Source organism: Phascolarctos cinereus, unplaced genomic scaffold (genome assembly GCF_003287225.1).
Source record: "Phascolarctos cinereus isolate Bilbo 61053 unplaced genomic scaffold, phaCin_HiC Scaffold_5;HRSCAF=322, whole genome shotgun sequence".
Taxonomy (NCBI): domain Eukaryota; kingdom Metazoa; phylum Chordata; class Mammalia; order Diprotodontia; family Phascolarctidae; genus Phascolarctos; species Phascolarctos cinereus.
Window position 1 is genome coordinate 324810613 of NW_027555958.1, and position 14334 is coordinate 324824946.

General features: G+C 48.0%; 1 protein-coding gene across 1 annotated transcript in view; it reads right to left on the bottom strand.

Annotated features, from left to right (window-relative positions):
• Positions 1 to 692: 692 nt before the first annotated feature.
• IQGAP3 (IQ motif containing GTPase activating protein 3) overlaps positions 693 to 14334 on the bottom strand; it is a 70996-nt gene continuing 57354 nt past the window's right edge. Inside the window, exons 28-38 of the mRNA XM_020991979.2 lie at positions 11738 to 11822; positions 11142 to 11374; positions 10338 to 10470; positions 10076 to 10178; positions 8466 to 8592; positions 7654 to 7741; positions 5998 to 6210; positions 5140 to 5306; positions 4623 to 4724; positions 3887 to 3995; positions 693 to 2655 (exon numbers count right to left, since the gene is read on the bottom strand). Coding sequence (XP_020847638.1) covers positions 2542 to 2655; positions 3887 to 3995; positions 4623 to 4724; positions 5140 to 5306; positions 5998 to 6210; positions 7654 to 7741; positions 8466 to 8592; positions 10076 to 10178; positions 10338 to 10470; positions 11142 to 11374; positions 11738 to 11822 — 1474 coding nt within the window. The 3' untranslated portion in view covers positions 693 to 2541. The remainder of the gene's footprint in view (positions 2656 to 3886; positions 3996 to 4622; positions 4725 to 5139; positions 5307 to 5997; positions 6211 to 7653; positions 7742 to 8465; positions 8593 to 10075; positions 10179 to 10337; positions 10471 to 11141; positions 11375 to 11737; positions 11823 to 14334) is intronic.

A 14334-nucleotide genomic window follows, 5' to 3' on the forward strand; every position in this document is an offset into this window, starting at 1 on the left:
CTCAGGGCTGTTGTAAGGATCAAATGAGATATTTGTAAAGCACTGAGCAGTGTCTAGCACACAGAAAGCACTCTGAACATTGTAGAAGCTCAGTGTTTGTGCACATCTTTCACCCCTAAATTGTGGGCTCTTCTTTTGCGTATTCCCACCACCTGGCACATAGTGTTTTACATGTTTAATAAATGTTAAAGTATTTCACTGAATATGGAAGAGGAAGAATCAGTTACTTTCTTACAGCTGAGAACATTATGTAGCTCATAGGAAAACTAGGGATTTAGGGTTTAGAGGACGATGGTGGCATCCAAGTCTCAAGAATGTGCTGGAGAACAAACAAAACGTATGGGAACAGGGTGTGAAATTGGATGCCTTCTCCTTGGACTTTTCTATGTCCAGCTGGTCATAAAATCAGAGTTGAAACCCAACCACTCCTTCCTCCTCTCTGTTCCAAGGGATGAGAAGAATCAATTTCATATCTCATGAAAACTTTAATACAGTGGGAGAGATTGAAGGTAGGCAGTATGAGTGATTTCCTCACCCACCAGGAACTGGGGAGTAGGAGTGGGGAGAGACGGCCTCATTCTTGGGTATCTGGGAAGAAGAGAGATCCTCTGGAAGCTGGACATAGGCTGGCCCAAGAGTGAAGTGATGGGTGACCTCAGGTGAGTGGGGAATTAATAAGTTAACAACAGACGTGGTTACAACAGCAGATTTTATTCAAAACAAAGCTAGAAGGGTAATAGGACAGAAATTGGGTGCATGGGGAAAAGGGAGGAGAAGAACAGATGGACAAGAAGAAATACAGTGACAGGCCAACAGATCTGGAGAGGCCACATGGATAAATCGAAGAACAAAAATCTGGGAACTGGAAGTCAAGAGAAAAGGGGGGGAAAGGGAAAACCAAATATACTGTATCAAACTGAACATAAAAAGTTGAAGAGAATCCTATTGCCCCAAATAAGTGATTTTTAAATATAAAGGGAACATTATGAGTTTTCTATTAGCATGGGTATAAGGCAACTTTGAATAAAAGACTCCTTTTGGCCCACATGTAAGGTGAGCTCAAATATACGGAAGATAATGAACACTAGGGCTAGGAATATACAATCATTCTGAGTAATGGCGGCAGGGAAATAAATACCCTATTGACCCAAGAATAAAGTAATTTTTTTAAACAAGGGTAGGGTGGAGGAGGAATGAGATTAGAGGTTAAAATAGAGTAAGCTTTATCTACCCTAACAGGGAGAAAGAGCTGCCCCCTGGCACCAAGTAGTAATTCTATACTACCTCTCTTTTTTCAACCCATTAGATGGTAAGCTTCTTTAGGGCAGGGCCCATTTTTTGCTTCTTTTTGTACCCCCAGCACAGTGCCTGGCACACGGTAGGTGCTTAATAAATGTTTCTGGATTAGCCTGTTGTGAAAATATAGTTCCAAATGGAGGGGCACTTTGGAGCTGGGGTTTAGGTGGTTCCAATTGCTGGACAGCCTTCCCTGGAAAATTGAGGCACTAGGTTTGGGCTCTCTGGATCTGTAATAATAAGGCCTGGGTTCAGATTGGGCTTTGCCACTTACTATGTGACCATCACAAGTCACTTCATCTGTCGGCCTCAATGTCTTCGTTTGTCAAACGACGGGACTGGGCTGGATGACCTCTAAGTTTCTGCCTAGCTCTAAATCTATACTATTTGATGGGGGGGGGAGGGCGGGGGCGGGCTGGGATTGTGCTTGCAATACTAAAGTCAGCCACTAGAGTGCAGCAGGTGCCATTACTTTAACACACCCCTCCACTCCCCCAATTAGTCCAAATACATGCATGGTCCCACGCTTAGGGTGTGGAGAATCAAGAGCAAAAGGCTAAAATCAACAATTGTGCCTGAATTCCTCTTTCTGTAGGTCGGGCTCTGGCCAGCAGAGGTGTCCGAGGCAGTATAGTCCTGCTATTCTTTGCCATGGTCATGATACATCAGGAGTCCTGTATTCAGTTCAGGCTGGAGTGTGTCCAGGGAGGGAGTGACCAGGACTGTGAGGGGACGGAGGACCCAATGCCACGGGAAGACCTGGTGAAGGCGATCGGGGTTGGGCCAACTCACAGAAGGCAGATTACCCTTGTTCTATTTGGGTGGAAACCATGGAGAGGCAGATTTAGGCTTGATGTCAATAGACAGCGTTGGGAGGTAGTAAGCTCCCCATTGGTGTGGAGTTCTTTGGGCAGAAGCTGGAGTACCGTGTGTGCGCACGTGCACATATGCATGTACACATAAAGTCTGGGTTGGATTACATGACCCACATGTGTTTCCTTCCCAACTCCGAGGTTCTCTGTGATTCTGGAGTATAGGAGGAATAGAGGAAGAAGCACAAAGCTGCCCCTCCCCCCTGTGCCCACCCCCCCTCCCCAAAGTACCAGCTCCTGCCGTGGGGAGGGAATAAGTCAGCCAGGATGCCGAGCGTTGGGGTCTTTGCAGTTCGGTGCTTTAGTTGGCGCATCTTTGGTTAAAACAGCTGGAATGGGGTAAAGGGATGTTTCATGCTTCTCCCCCCACCCATCATTTCAGGAATAGCTTCTTATTGAGAAGAAAGATGAGGAGGTTGACATTGACTTTGGCCTTGTTGAAGAGTTTCATGATGGCCACGCCTTCGTATTGGAGCTGGAGGAGATCCTGGGGAAGGGAGGAAGACTGTTGAAGACCTTCCTTTGAATCCTACCTCAGAGAAGACCTTGTAACCATAGGTGAGCCTACTTCCTCATCTGAAAAATGGGGATAATAATGCCTCTACCTCCCTCCCCTCCCCTCACAGGGCTGTTGGGAAGCTCAACCAGCAAACCACTCTGTAAACTTTAAAGCCCTGTATAAATGTCAGCTTCCTTCCCCCTTTTCACCTTCAGCCCATCCAATCTTCCCCCTTATCTGCCTTTGACACTCCCTACGCATAGGGTGGTAGATGAATTGCTTCACTTCTGGCCTGTTTCCTCTGAGATTGTCTTCAACTTTCTACCCCTGTATATATCTTGTATTTACATATTTGTTTGCCTGTTGTTTCTCCCATTAGACTGTAAACTCCCTGAGGGCAGAGACTGCTTATGCCTTTCTTTGTATATCCCCAGCACTGAGTAAGAGCTTAATAAATGCTTGCTGACTCCAGATATTTTATTCCCCCCCCCTTATAAAAATTAGGCAATTGGGACTAAGTGACTTGCCCAGGGTCACACAGCTAGTAAGTGTCAAGTGTTTGGTCTGAGGCCACATTTGAACTCAGGTCCTCCTGACTTCAGGGCCAGTGTTCTATTCACTGCGCCACCTAGATGCCCCGACTCTAGATATTTTAGAGGGATGTGGGGAAACTGCTACACCAGCATGAGCTACTGTTCTCTGAAAACAGGCCCAGATGATTTGGGGGCTCAAGAAGGGTCTGCACTGAGCCAGGCCTCTCTTTTTGCAGATACTGCCATGAATCAGGATGTGTGCAAGGGAGTTAAGGGGAAAGGAGGAGGGAACACAGCTAATCTCATTTTCTCTAGCAAAAACTCCAGAAGCAAAGCAGATGATTCCTAAAGAGGGAGAATGGGGATCTGCGTTGACCAAGTTCTTCTTGCCAATGACACTACCCACAAAACTGAGTGAGAATCAGGGCAGAAGCCAATGAGAATCCCCAGGAGTTCCATTGCTGGTCAGGGCCCCCCTAGGGGAGAATGGGAAAGGATTCCCCCACCCCTTACCCAGCCCAGGAGGAGCTAATAATATCTCTCAAGCTTTGGATTTTACATCCCCTCATGTCTTCCCTCCCTCTCCACGTCAAGCCGGAGGAAGCATCCTGTGTCCCTTCTCTCAGTCTCTAGACTGGAGTCTCAGGGACAAGCCACTCACCATACACAGACCAGTCTTCCCTCACCTGGTAGTGAATCTGGAATCTCTCCATGTCTACGCCCATGAACTTGGCATTCACCTCGAACTTTCCTGCCTCTTCCCCAGGAATGATGTCAAAGATGACATTGCGAAAACTGTCAGAGAAATAGGATCAAAAAAGGGGGTGATCAACTTTGTCCCTCCAGAGACCGAACCCCATATTTACAGAGGGAGAATGTTCTAGTTGTCCCCTTCTCAATGGAGCAAGGGCAATGATAAAACTTATTCAGATCCCTGGCTTCTCCTCTTGTCTCCCCTCCCATTAGAAGAAAGTCCCAACCACATGCATTTAGCCCCAATTCCTCATTATAGGCTCAAAATCCCCCCTAGCATGTCTCCCAAGGCCCCCTGGATTGGTGTGTTCTGCACTCTAATGGGGTAAACATGGCCCCATGTTTCCCCCATCCCACCTCTGGGCCTCACACAGACCATCACTCTCCCTGCTGGGGACATGCTCCCATTTTGTACAAACCTCATCCTTCCAACTCTGCTCAGTCTAGAAGCCTTCCCAAAGGGATAGCTCTCAATTTTACTCTACAGAAATTACTTCCCATCGTCCAGTTCCAAAGTCTAGCTGGTTATCTTGCCCTAATCCTTCTGTCCCTGGGCATTGGCTCTGTCTCCTCCATCAGACTGGAGTTGTCCCAAGGGGAGGAGCAGCGAAGTTATTGACTGACTTGATTGGAAATTCCCACACGTCCTGCCCTGGGGGATACACTCACTGAGTGACTGGCAAGTCCTCAATTTCCACCAAGACTCCCTTTTCAAAGAGCTGGGCAGCGGTGTAACGCAGAGATGGCTGTTTCTTCCCCTTTTTGTCATTCCTATTTTAAAATTTGAAAAAGACCCAAGAATTCACTCAAAGGTCTCTTCCTGGGAAAAGGGACTTCCTGTTACTACAGTAGAAGGGATGGGATGGAAGTGTGACTATAGGAAGACACCCACTGGCTAAGGTTAAAAAATAATCCACTTTATTTGGGGGGGAGGCAGTATTCCATTTGATCTTGGGGATCAGTTAGGGCGGGTTCTCCACTCTCATAGGGATTAAATAACTTGACAAAAGTTCTCTAAAAGATGATTGCTCTTTCAGTGAACTGTTGCCATGGAGAATGACGGAGGGAAACCAAGGTAGAAGGATAGCTAAGGAGTTGGACTCAAAGACCCATCATTCCGGGAGAAGCATGGTAGAAAAGGCTCTGAGGCCTGCCCCTTCCACCATGCTGGGACCCAGTGCCCTACTTGCTGCCGCGGGCCAGATTGTCCAGACAGGTGCGGAGGTACTGGTTGTAGTAGTCGCCCTGCTCCTCATAGAAGGCTGTCTTGGCCTGCAGGCCCTGGTAAGTGGCCCGAAGCTTCACCAGCTCCATCCTTCTCCTCTGCCGGTAACGGCGCTGGTTTCGAATATCCTGGAAGGAACAGGAAGAGCAAGGATGATGATGATAAGGAGAACAGAGGGGACAGTGACAGGACTTTCCCAGGGGAGGAGAGGTCTTTAGGATTTGTCTACTCCACACCTCAGTCTCTACCTAAGGGGAAGATGTCCAGTTGTTAACAACCTTTCCCTATTTGACGATGTGCTAGTGGGGCTTAGCACCATTCCAATGAGCTTATTACACATTATGGTGTATTACAGCTACCCATGTTTCTGTATTACCCTCCTAATAGACCCCATGAGGGAAGGGACTTTATCTTACCCGAACTTGGTATCTCCACTAGAGGCTACCCTCAGGGCTCTAAACAGCAGTAATTATTTGTGGAATAAAGGAATAAGGAGAGAGACGTTTCAAGGGTGTCCCCAAGATAGGAAGAGAAGTATAATTTCAAATCTGTTTTCCTTCTAGATAAAGGATGGTTTGAAGTACCTGCCCTTCCCTCATTGAGAAGATTGTTTTGAGGTCTCCACCCTCCCGGGAGAAAAGGAAGACATTTCAACAACTTTCTTCCTCAAGACAGTTTAAGTGTTTCTCTCTCCCTCTCTCTAAGAAGACTGATTTTGCAGGTTTCCACATTCCCAGAAGAGTGGGACACGACCATGTTCATGGTTTTTGGTGCCAGGGTAATGAAGGGCAGAACTGGGCAGGGCATCTGGCTAGCTACCTGGACTATCTCATCCACAAGCCCCTGGTAGCCGTCAGCAGAAGTCACGAGTCCCAAGCTCTCAAGGTGACGAAGGTTCTTCAGGACCCTCCGCTGCTTTTCTCTTAGCGACAGGAGGGACTGGGCAGCCAGAGATCGATGCCGTTTCAGTGGCTCTGGGGTCTGGGCCTCAAAGGCTTGGCGTCGGGACATCAGTAAGTGATGGGCAGTTTCCTGAAGGAAAGAAAAGGTATGAGATTCTTGAGTTATCTCCACCACTCCCCTGCCAGGGCAGCCCCACAGATGAAGGGAAAAGAGACTGCTGGGGGAGACATCTTGACTCCAGAGGTAAGAAGAGAAGATAGAAGGTTCGAGGTCCAATTTCTATGGTGGGAGCCAGATTAGGGGCTGAATCCCCTTTTGCCATAGGGCTATAGAAAGGTGGTTTAAAATGTTTGGACCTTCCCCTTCCCCTCACGTATAGGACAGATAGGTTTTGCAGGGGATGGGGCGCTGGGCATGGAGTCAGGAAGACTCATCTTCCTGAGTTCAAATCTGGCCTTAAACACTTCCTAGCTGTGTGGCCCTGGGCAAGTCACTTAACCCTGTTTGCCTCAGTTTCCTCATTTGTAAAATGAGCTGGAGAAGAAATGGCAAGCTACTCCAGTATCTTTTCTAGGAGAACCCCAAATGGGGTCACAAAGACTCAGACACGGCTGAAAACAACTAAACATTCCCCACTTCAATACATTAGGGAGAAATATGGCCAACATGATAACATACAAGGGACTGTTGGATTCAGAAAGGGAATTCTCCTGAACTGAGCCGAGGTCTCCACAGGCTTGTCTATTCGGAGCAAGGCAGAACAGGGCTTAATCTAAGGCATGAGAGATTTCTGTTAGATGTGAAAGAGGTCTTTCAAACTAGGATTATTTAGGGATGGAAAGGGGTGAAGAGTACCCCTTCTCGTTACGTCTTGCCTCTCAGGACAGGCTCTGAGGATATTTCTCCCTTGCCCGCCATCTTCTCCTTACCCCTGGTTTGGTTTCCATACTAGCCAGCTCAATGTGCTCCTCGCTCCCACCCACGCCCCTTCTCCTGGTTCCAAATATGCCATTCCCTCCACATAGGATGCCCTTCTCCACGCCCCCTGCCCTGCCTTGTCCCCCACTCCCTGACTTCCTTTTGCTGTTGTCGTGTATGACTCTTCGTGACCCTGTGATCCTGGCACTCCAATACTGTTGATGGAGTTTTTTTGGCAAAGATACTGGAGTGGTTTGCCAATTCTTTCTCTAGTGGATTAAGGCAAACAAAAGTTAAGTGACTTGTCCAGGGTCACACAGCTAGTGAGTATCTGAGGCCAGATTCAGACTCAGTTCTTCCTGACTCTAGGCCCAGCACTCTATCTACTGAGCCATCTAACTGCCCCTCCTCCCTAGGCTTCGCCTAATCCCTATCTTTCCTCCTCCTGCCCACCTAGCATCATTTCTCTGTTTCCTATAGGGGTGTACTTTATTTCACCCATCAGAGGTGGGGGGAATGCCCCCAGGGCTCCCCCTTCCACTGAATTTCCCTCTAATGAGCAGCACCAGACTCTGGGTAATCAGGTTGGGGTGGGATACAGATTAAGGATGATTGATTGATATGCCTCCCCACCTCCCCCAAACTCAACCTCACCTGTTCCCCTGATGGTAAAAGAGACAGGATGTCCTGAAGGGAATCTCCTGCCTGGAACTGGATGATATCAACCAACATCTGCTTGGTGCTGCAAAGGAGAGTGAAGTACAGCCCTTTGAGGTGAGGGGGAAAGGAGGGAAGGAGGCAGAGGGAGGCCACTGCCCTGCCTCAGTGGTAGTATTTGGTGGAGGATGGGAAATTCAGTCATTGGGATGATGGAGCAAAGAGGTGAATGCACAGGGTTGAACATTTAAAAAAAAAATCCGTCCTCAGTCCAATCCCTTCACATAGCTTGTCCCAGAGACTCCTAAGACAGAATCACAGAACCTTAGAACTGGAAGGAATCTTATAAATTCATTCTATAACCACATAGGCACCCCCTTTATAACATTCTTGACAAGTGATCACCCGACTTTCATTTAAGGACCTCAAGAAATGGGGAACCCACTACATCCTGAGGCAGTCAGCTTATCCCATTTCTGCCCTAGGTACAAGCCTAATCTACAAGCCCTCTTTATATTAAGATGACAGAGAAGCCTTTCAGCTCATTCTTCATCAGCTCCCCCCCCAGCTTCAGCTACAGAGAACAATAGAAGAAGGGGAGGGTAGAGTCTGTTCTTTAGTTCATTGATTGAATGAGAACAAGAAGACAATGTAGCAGAAATCGAAGCAAGGGGGAAACCAATTAGAACTTTCTCATGGGTGGGTCACCATGGGAAGGCAGTGCAATAGCCAGGTTAGGGTGGCACCTGTCTGAGGGCTACAGAGAGCTTCAGCTCAGAGGCACTGGGGAAGACCTGGGCACCGCTCACCTTAGCAAGAGGCTCCTTCTGTTAGTGTCTTCAGGGTCAGTCTCGAGGCCCTCAAATTTGCTGTTGAGAGTCAGGGATATTTCCAACTGGCTCATGTCTGGATTCCCCTCTGAAGCCAAATTCTCTCCTGGAAATGGGACAGGGTGGGAGTCAGGGACACAGAGAGCTCTTGGGTTTCCTCACAGCCCCTCAAGTCTCTCCTTTCTTCCCCTTAGCTCCTAAAAGTCAGCTTCCTCTGGGAAGACTTCCCAGAGCCAAAGAGCAGGGAGGGTTTGCTCTGGCCCCATCTGAAATAGTAAAACTGTGGAAAAGATGAAGAAGTCAGGGCCTGCTTACAAAACTGATCTCTACTCTCATTCTGCCTTTGATCTGTCCACATCCACGTGTCTGTCCCCCTTGTAGGGGGTACAAATCTAAATAGCAGACTAGTTGACATCTCCAGTGATCTAAGGCTTACAAAGGATTTTCCTTTAAATAACTCTTATAAGGTAGGGCACATGGACATTATTATTTTTGCTTTACAGATGAAGAAACAAAGGGTCTCAGAAATGATTTGCCCAAGATCACAGTCAGTGAGAATCAGAGCCAAGATGTGAACTTAGATCTGAGTCAGGAAAATGTTACTCCCTTTCCTTTCTGCAGAGGTGGGGGACTATGGGTTTGGACTACTGCACTTACTGTCAGGCATGATTGTTGTATTGTTCAGTTTCCCTAACCCTTTCTTTCTTTTTTAAAGTTTTTGTGGCAGGGGATGGTCCAATGGGTGGGCAACATATATAGAAATAAAATGTAAAGACAAAGAGTATCAATAAAAATGAGATGTAAGAATAAACAGAAACACTAAGCCTTCTGCCTACAACTGTAGAATATTCTATTATTCCGCACCGACCCAAAAAAAAAATGGCAAACATTCATTTAGCGCTTTACAGTTTACGATGACGGCTAATGTGGAAATTTGATTTGCATGACTTCAAGTTTGAAATGGGTTTTGTATCTCTTGCCTTCTCAGTGGCTGGGAGGAGGGAGAGAATTTGGAACCAAGAATAAAGTTGGATTAAAAAAACAAAGCAAAAATAACAGTTTACAATGTACTTAAAATGTACATTACTATTATCTGATGCTCACTCCAATCCTGTGACTGAGAGAGTAAAAGTATGGTTCTCCTCATTGTATAGATGAGGAAACAGAGGCTCAGCGGGGTTTAGGGACCCTCCTAGACCTCAAGGCTTTCAGCTCGTGGCCCAATCCTCGCTTTTTCCCACTCTGTGGGGTCCTGGCTGTGTCCTTTATTCTGTGTGACAATCAGGGACATCCAAGATTATACTGAGGCTGACTGCCTTTCTTTACAGTAAGGTCCAGCACCTGGAGTCTGGAGACCCAGGTTCAGATCCCAAGCCAGACCACAGCTAACTACGTGGCCTGGGACAAGTCACCAGACCTCTGTTAGGAGTTTGTGTGCCTACGTTTGCAGGGTGGAGGGGAAGGTGACCTGTCTGTGGGAGTAAATGAGATAGCATTTATAAAAAGTACTGAGCACATAGCAGCTACCGTCGAAATGCTCATTCCCTTCCCTCCCCTGCTGATGGCTGATGTCTGATGAGGGGTGTCACCTATCAGGGCTGGGATGGTAGGCAGCTCCCCTAGATCCTCCAAGAGCTCATGCAGAGGGTCCCGGTGATCTGGGGCAACTGAATCCTGATGCTCCAGCAGCAGCTGAGAAGGAAGAGATGGGAGAGGTCAGAGTTGGGGCCCAGACTTGGCTTTGGACCCTCCTCTTGCCCCCCAGTTATCTCAGTCCCCATGAGGCCCAGAGCATCCCAGATGGCAGGGTGGGGTGGGCACCAAGCCCTCTCCCCATTCCTCCCTCCTTACCCTGTGAGTGTTAATGAGCTCTCCCACAGTGATGTAGACCATAGGCTTGGCCACAGCCACCATATCTGAGTACTCGTCCATGGCGAAGCGCTCTTCAGGCTCTGGTACGCGGCAGGCTTTGTAGATAAACTTCCTGTCTCAGAGAAGGAGGAGAGAGGCATGAAATGAGGGAACAGGAAAGCTCTCCAGCCTCGGTATCTCCATTAGTCATGGTCAGCTACTCCTACATATTCTCTCACACACTCTCTGCCACCCCCCAAGACTTGTAGTGGGTTCCAAGTCAAAGCCTGGCCTGGGCTTCCAAATTCCTCCTCCCCTTTGACCTATTCCATTCTCCTAGGCTGCCTGGAGACTCTATAACCAGAGGGTGACCTTCGAGATCAATAGATCAAATCGATAATTTTATAGAGTATAGTAAAAAAAAGGGCAACATCTGAAGTCAAGAGACTTGGGTTCAAATCCTGACACAAACAACAGCCAGATTGTGTGGCCTTGGGCAGATTACTTAACTCTTTCAGTCTCAGCTTTCTCCTCCATAAAATGGGAACCATAACACCCAAACAACCTCCTTCACAGGACTGCTGTTGTGAAGAAAGCATTCTATCAACTTTAACATGATAGAGAAATGTAAGTTTTTAAAGACTTTTTCAAGGTCATACAGCCAACAAAGAATTGCTCTCCACTGAACACTCTTTCCATTGGACACCAGAATTCTTCTGCAAGAGGATTCTGGCTGGGCCAACAATGGGGGAGGGAGAAGATTCCCACAGAGGCCGAGGGCAGGTTGGGGCATGACCCACAGACCTGAACTTGAGGTGTGTCTCCTCCAGGTAAGAGTTCAGAACCCGAAGGTGCCCATTCTCCCCAGAGAAGGGCTTGCCGGCTGCAGCATGCTGGAGGAGCTGGGCTATGGCCCCCAGGACGTGGCGCTGGGAGGACGTTAGGGCCCCACCTGCCGCCAGATCCACGATGTCAAAGGCATCGGGGGCTACCACGGCTGGGTTCAGGAATCGGTAGTACAAGAGGTTCCCTACTACCTGAGGATGTAGAAGAGAGGAAGAGAATCACAAGCCGGCTCCCATCAGGTGCCAGAGCCCTCTGGGACCTTTGGGGTCCAGTCCAAGGCCCTCAACGGGACTTGCCTAACATCCCACAGTAAAGTGAGGCAGAGCCAGGCCTGCCTCCACCCGCAGAGTTTTAGAAGAAGCGGAAAATCCAGTTCTTTTAGCCTCAAGGTTTAGGTCAGTTTAATTCTCCTTCCTTGGAGTTCCACTGCATTTGCCTTTCTTCCTTTCTCTTCTTCTGGGCACAGCCCTGGGACCAACAAGGCTAAGAAAGAAGCTGTCCTATTTGGAGACAAGGGGATGGACAGGGTGACCCTGACCATCCTAGGCACTCACCTTACATATCTCACTTTCTGTAGCACTGGGAAACTTCTCAGCCAGAGAAGTCTTCAGGACCTTTGCAACATAACGCATCCCGTACCTGAAACAGTAGAACAGGGGGGCTTACCACATCACCTTCCTCATTCCTCTCCCCACCCCCAACAGCAACTGCATCAGGTGAGAGAACTTCTCTATTTGTTGTCCAGTCTTATGCCCTTTCATGTCATCTCTGAGAATGAAGATCGAGGGACTCCTGTTAGGCTTCCAACTGTACCCCTCTCAGATCCTTTCCTGCTAAGCTTCCAACTGTACCCCCCTCAGATCCTTTCCTGCTAAGCCTCCCCCCCACCCAGATCCTTTCCATACGCTTTTTTTTTCTTTTTGGTCAGGCAGTCGGGGTTAGGTGACTTGCCCATGGTCACACAGCTAGCAAATGTCAAGTGTCTGAGGCCAGATTTGAACTCAGGTCCTCCGCACTCCAGGGCCAGAGCACCATCCACTGCACCACCTAGCTGCCCCTTTTCCATGCACTTTTTTTTTTAGGCAATTAGGGTTAAGTGACTTGCCCAGGGTCACACAGCTAGTAAGTGTCAAGTGTTTGGTCTGAGGTCAGATTTGAACTCAGGTCCTCCTGACTTCAGGGCTGGTGCTCTATCCACTGTGCCACCTAGCTGCCCCTTCCATGCACTTCTTGCCCCTGTCCCTTCCTCTGCATCCCCACTGTCACCACCCTGGTACAAGTTTTTGATGCCCTGTGCTGGTTTCTCTCTGCCTCTGGCCTCGCCCTTCCTCCAATCTGCACAGACACCACCAAATTTACCTTCCTTGAGCATCACGTTCCTTCCCTGCTCAAGCACCTCCCATAGCTCCCTGTGACCACACGTCCAACGTTTACATAACCTATGTAATCCTGGGAATTCATCAAACCCAAAGCTCTGAACAGTCTCTAGATGTGGCACCGAGAAACATGCCATGGAAGAACACAGACGCCTGCCATGGTGTTTGTCAGCCGGCCTCCAGGGTCAAGGACTAACCAGCTGAGTAGGAAGCCTTCACTGAGCACAGAGTATGTGCCTGGTCCTATGATAGAGATATACCTCCAACACTCTTGGCACTCCCTGAATACTAACAATAGTGTATATATAGCTAGCATTTATTTAGAGCTTTGGGTCTGCAAAGTGCTTCACACACAATAATAATAACTAACATATATAGCACTTACTACGTGCCAGGCACTAATGCTAAGCACTTCATTATTATCTCATTTGACTCTCACAACAACCCGAGGGAGGTGCTGTTATTATCCCAATTATACAGATGAGGAAACTGAGGCAGAAGGGTTACATCACTTGGCCAGGGTCTCACAGCTAATAAGTGTCTGAGGCTGGATTTGAACTCAGGTTTCAAGTCCGACACTCTATCTATCTACTGTGCCACCTCGCTGCCTTCATAGAGTTTTAGCTACAAACACTTGACCTCCACCCTGCCCTCTGATCCTCACAAATGCATCTCTGCAAAGGCCTACTATGATGCCTCATCACGGTTTGAGGGCGACCCTAGGTTCCTGAAGGAAGAGTCTACCATGCTTGAAAGCCTTCAACCAACAACTAACAAACATTTATTAACATTTTATTAATATTATTAGCACTTGTCTGCATGCTCAGCGCTGTGGACACAAAGAAGTCTCCAGGAGCTCACATTCTAGGCAGGGAGACAATGTGTAAGCAACTATGTAAGTACAAGTTATATTAATGGGAGGTGACCCAACAGAAAGGCACTGGAGCAGTTGGAGGCCTGGGAAAGGCCTCCTGTAAAGGGTGGGGTTTGAGGTGACTCTCGAAGACAGCCAGGAGGCAGAGCGTTCCAGGCAAAGGAATTCCAGCCAGTGAAAAGGCCCCACGAGGAAGTAAACTATAAGAAGACTGGACAGATAGGAAGGCACCAGCCTTGTGGAGGGCTCTAAAAACCAGCTAATCAATAAGCATTTATTAAGCACTTATGGCATGCCAGGCACAATGCCAAGACAGTTTCTGCTTTCAAGGAGCTCACAGTCTAATGGGGATTTTATAGTTAATCTGTGGGAAATGGGGAAGACACTAGAGTCTATTGAAGAACGGAGTGACGTGGTCAGACCTGTGTTTCAGGAAAATCATTTTGGTGCCTGTACAGAAGATGGATAGAATTGGAGTGAGACATAACCAGACTATTGCAACAGTCCAGGTATTAGGTGATAAGGGCCTGCACCACAAGGATGGCAGTGTTAGAAGAGAGAAGGGGACAGATGAAAGAGCTGTTTTGAAGTCAGAAATAATAAGACTTGGCCACTTATATGTGACGTGAGTATGAGAGAGAGGAGTCAGTGACACAGAGCTAAAGAGCCTGGGTGTTATGGCATTGCTCTATGCCTGCTTTACAAGAGCCTGCCTAGCTAAGTCAGGAGAGGCTTCCCTACCCCCCACCAACAGGCTGGCCACTTGGTGATGAGGTCTTTGGCCAGAGCAACTCATACAATAAAGAAAAAGTATAAACTATTCTCAGTCTTATTCGGCCCCTTTCCTCACCTACGGGGACAACCCTCAGAATGACAGAGAAGGAAGCAGAGGGTACAAGAA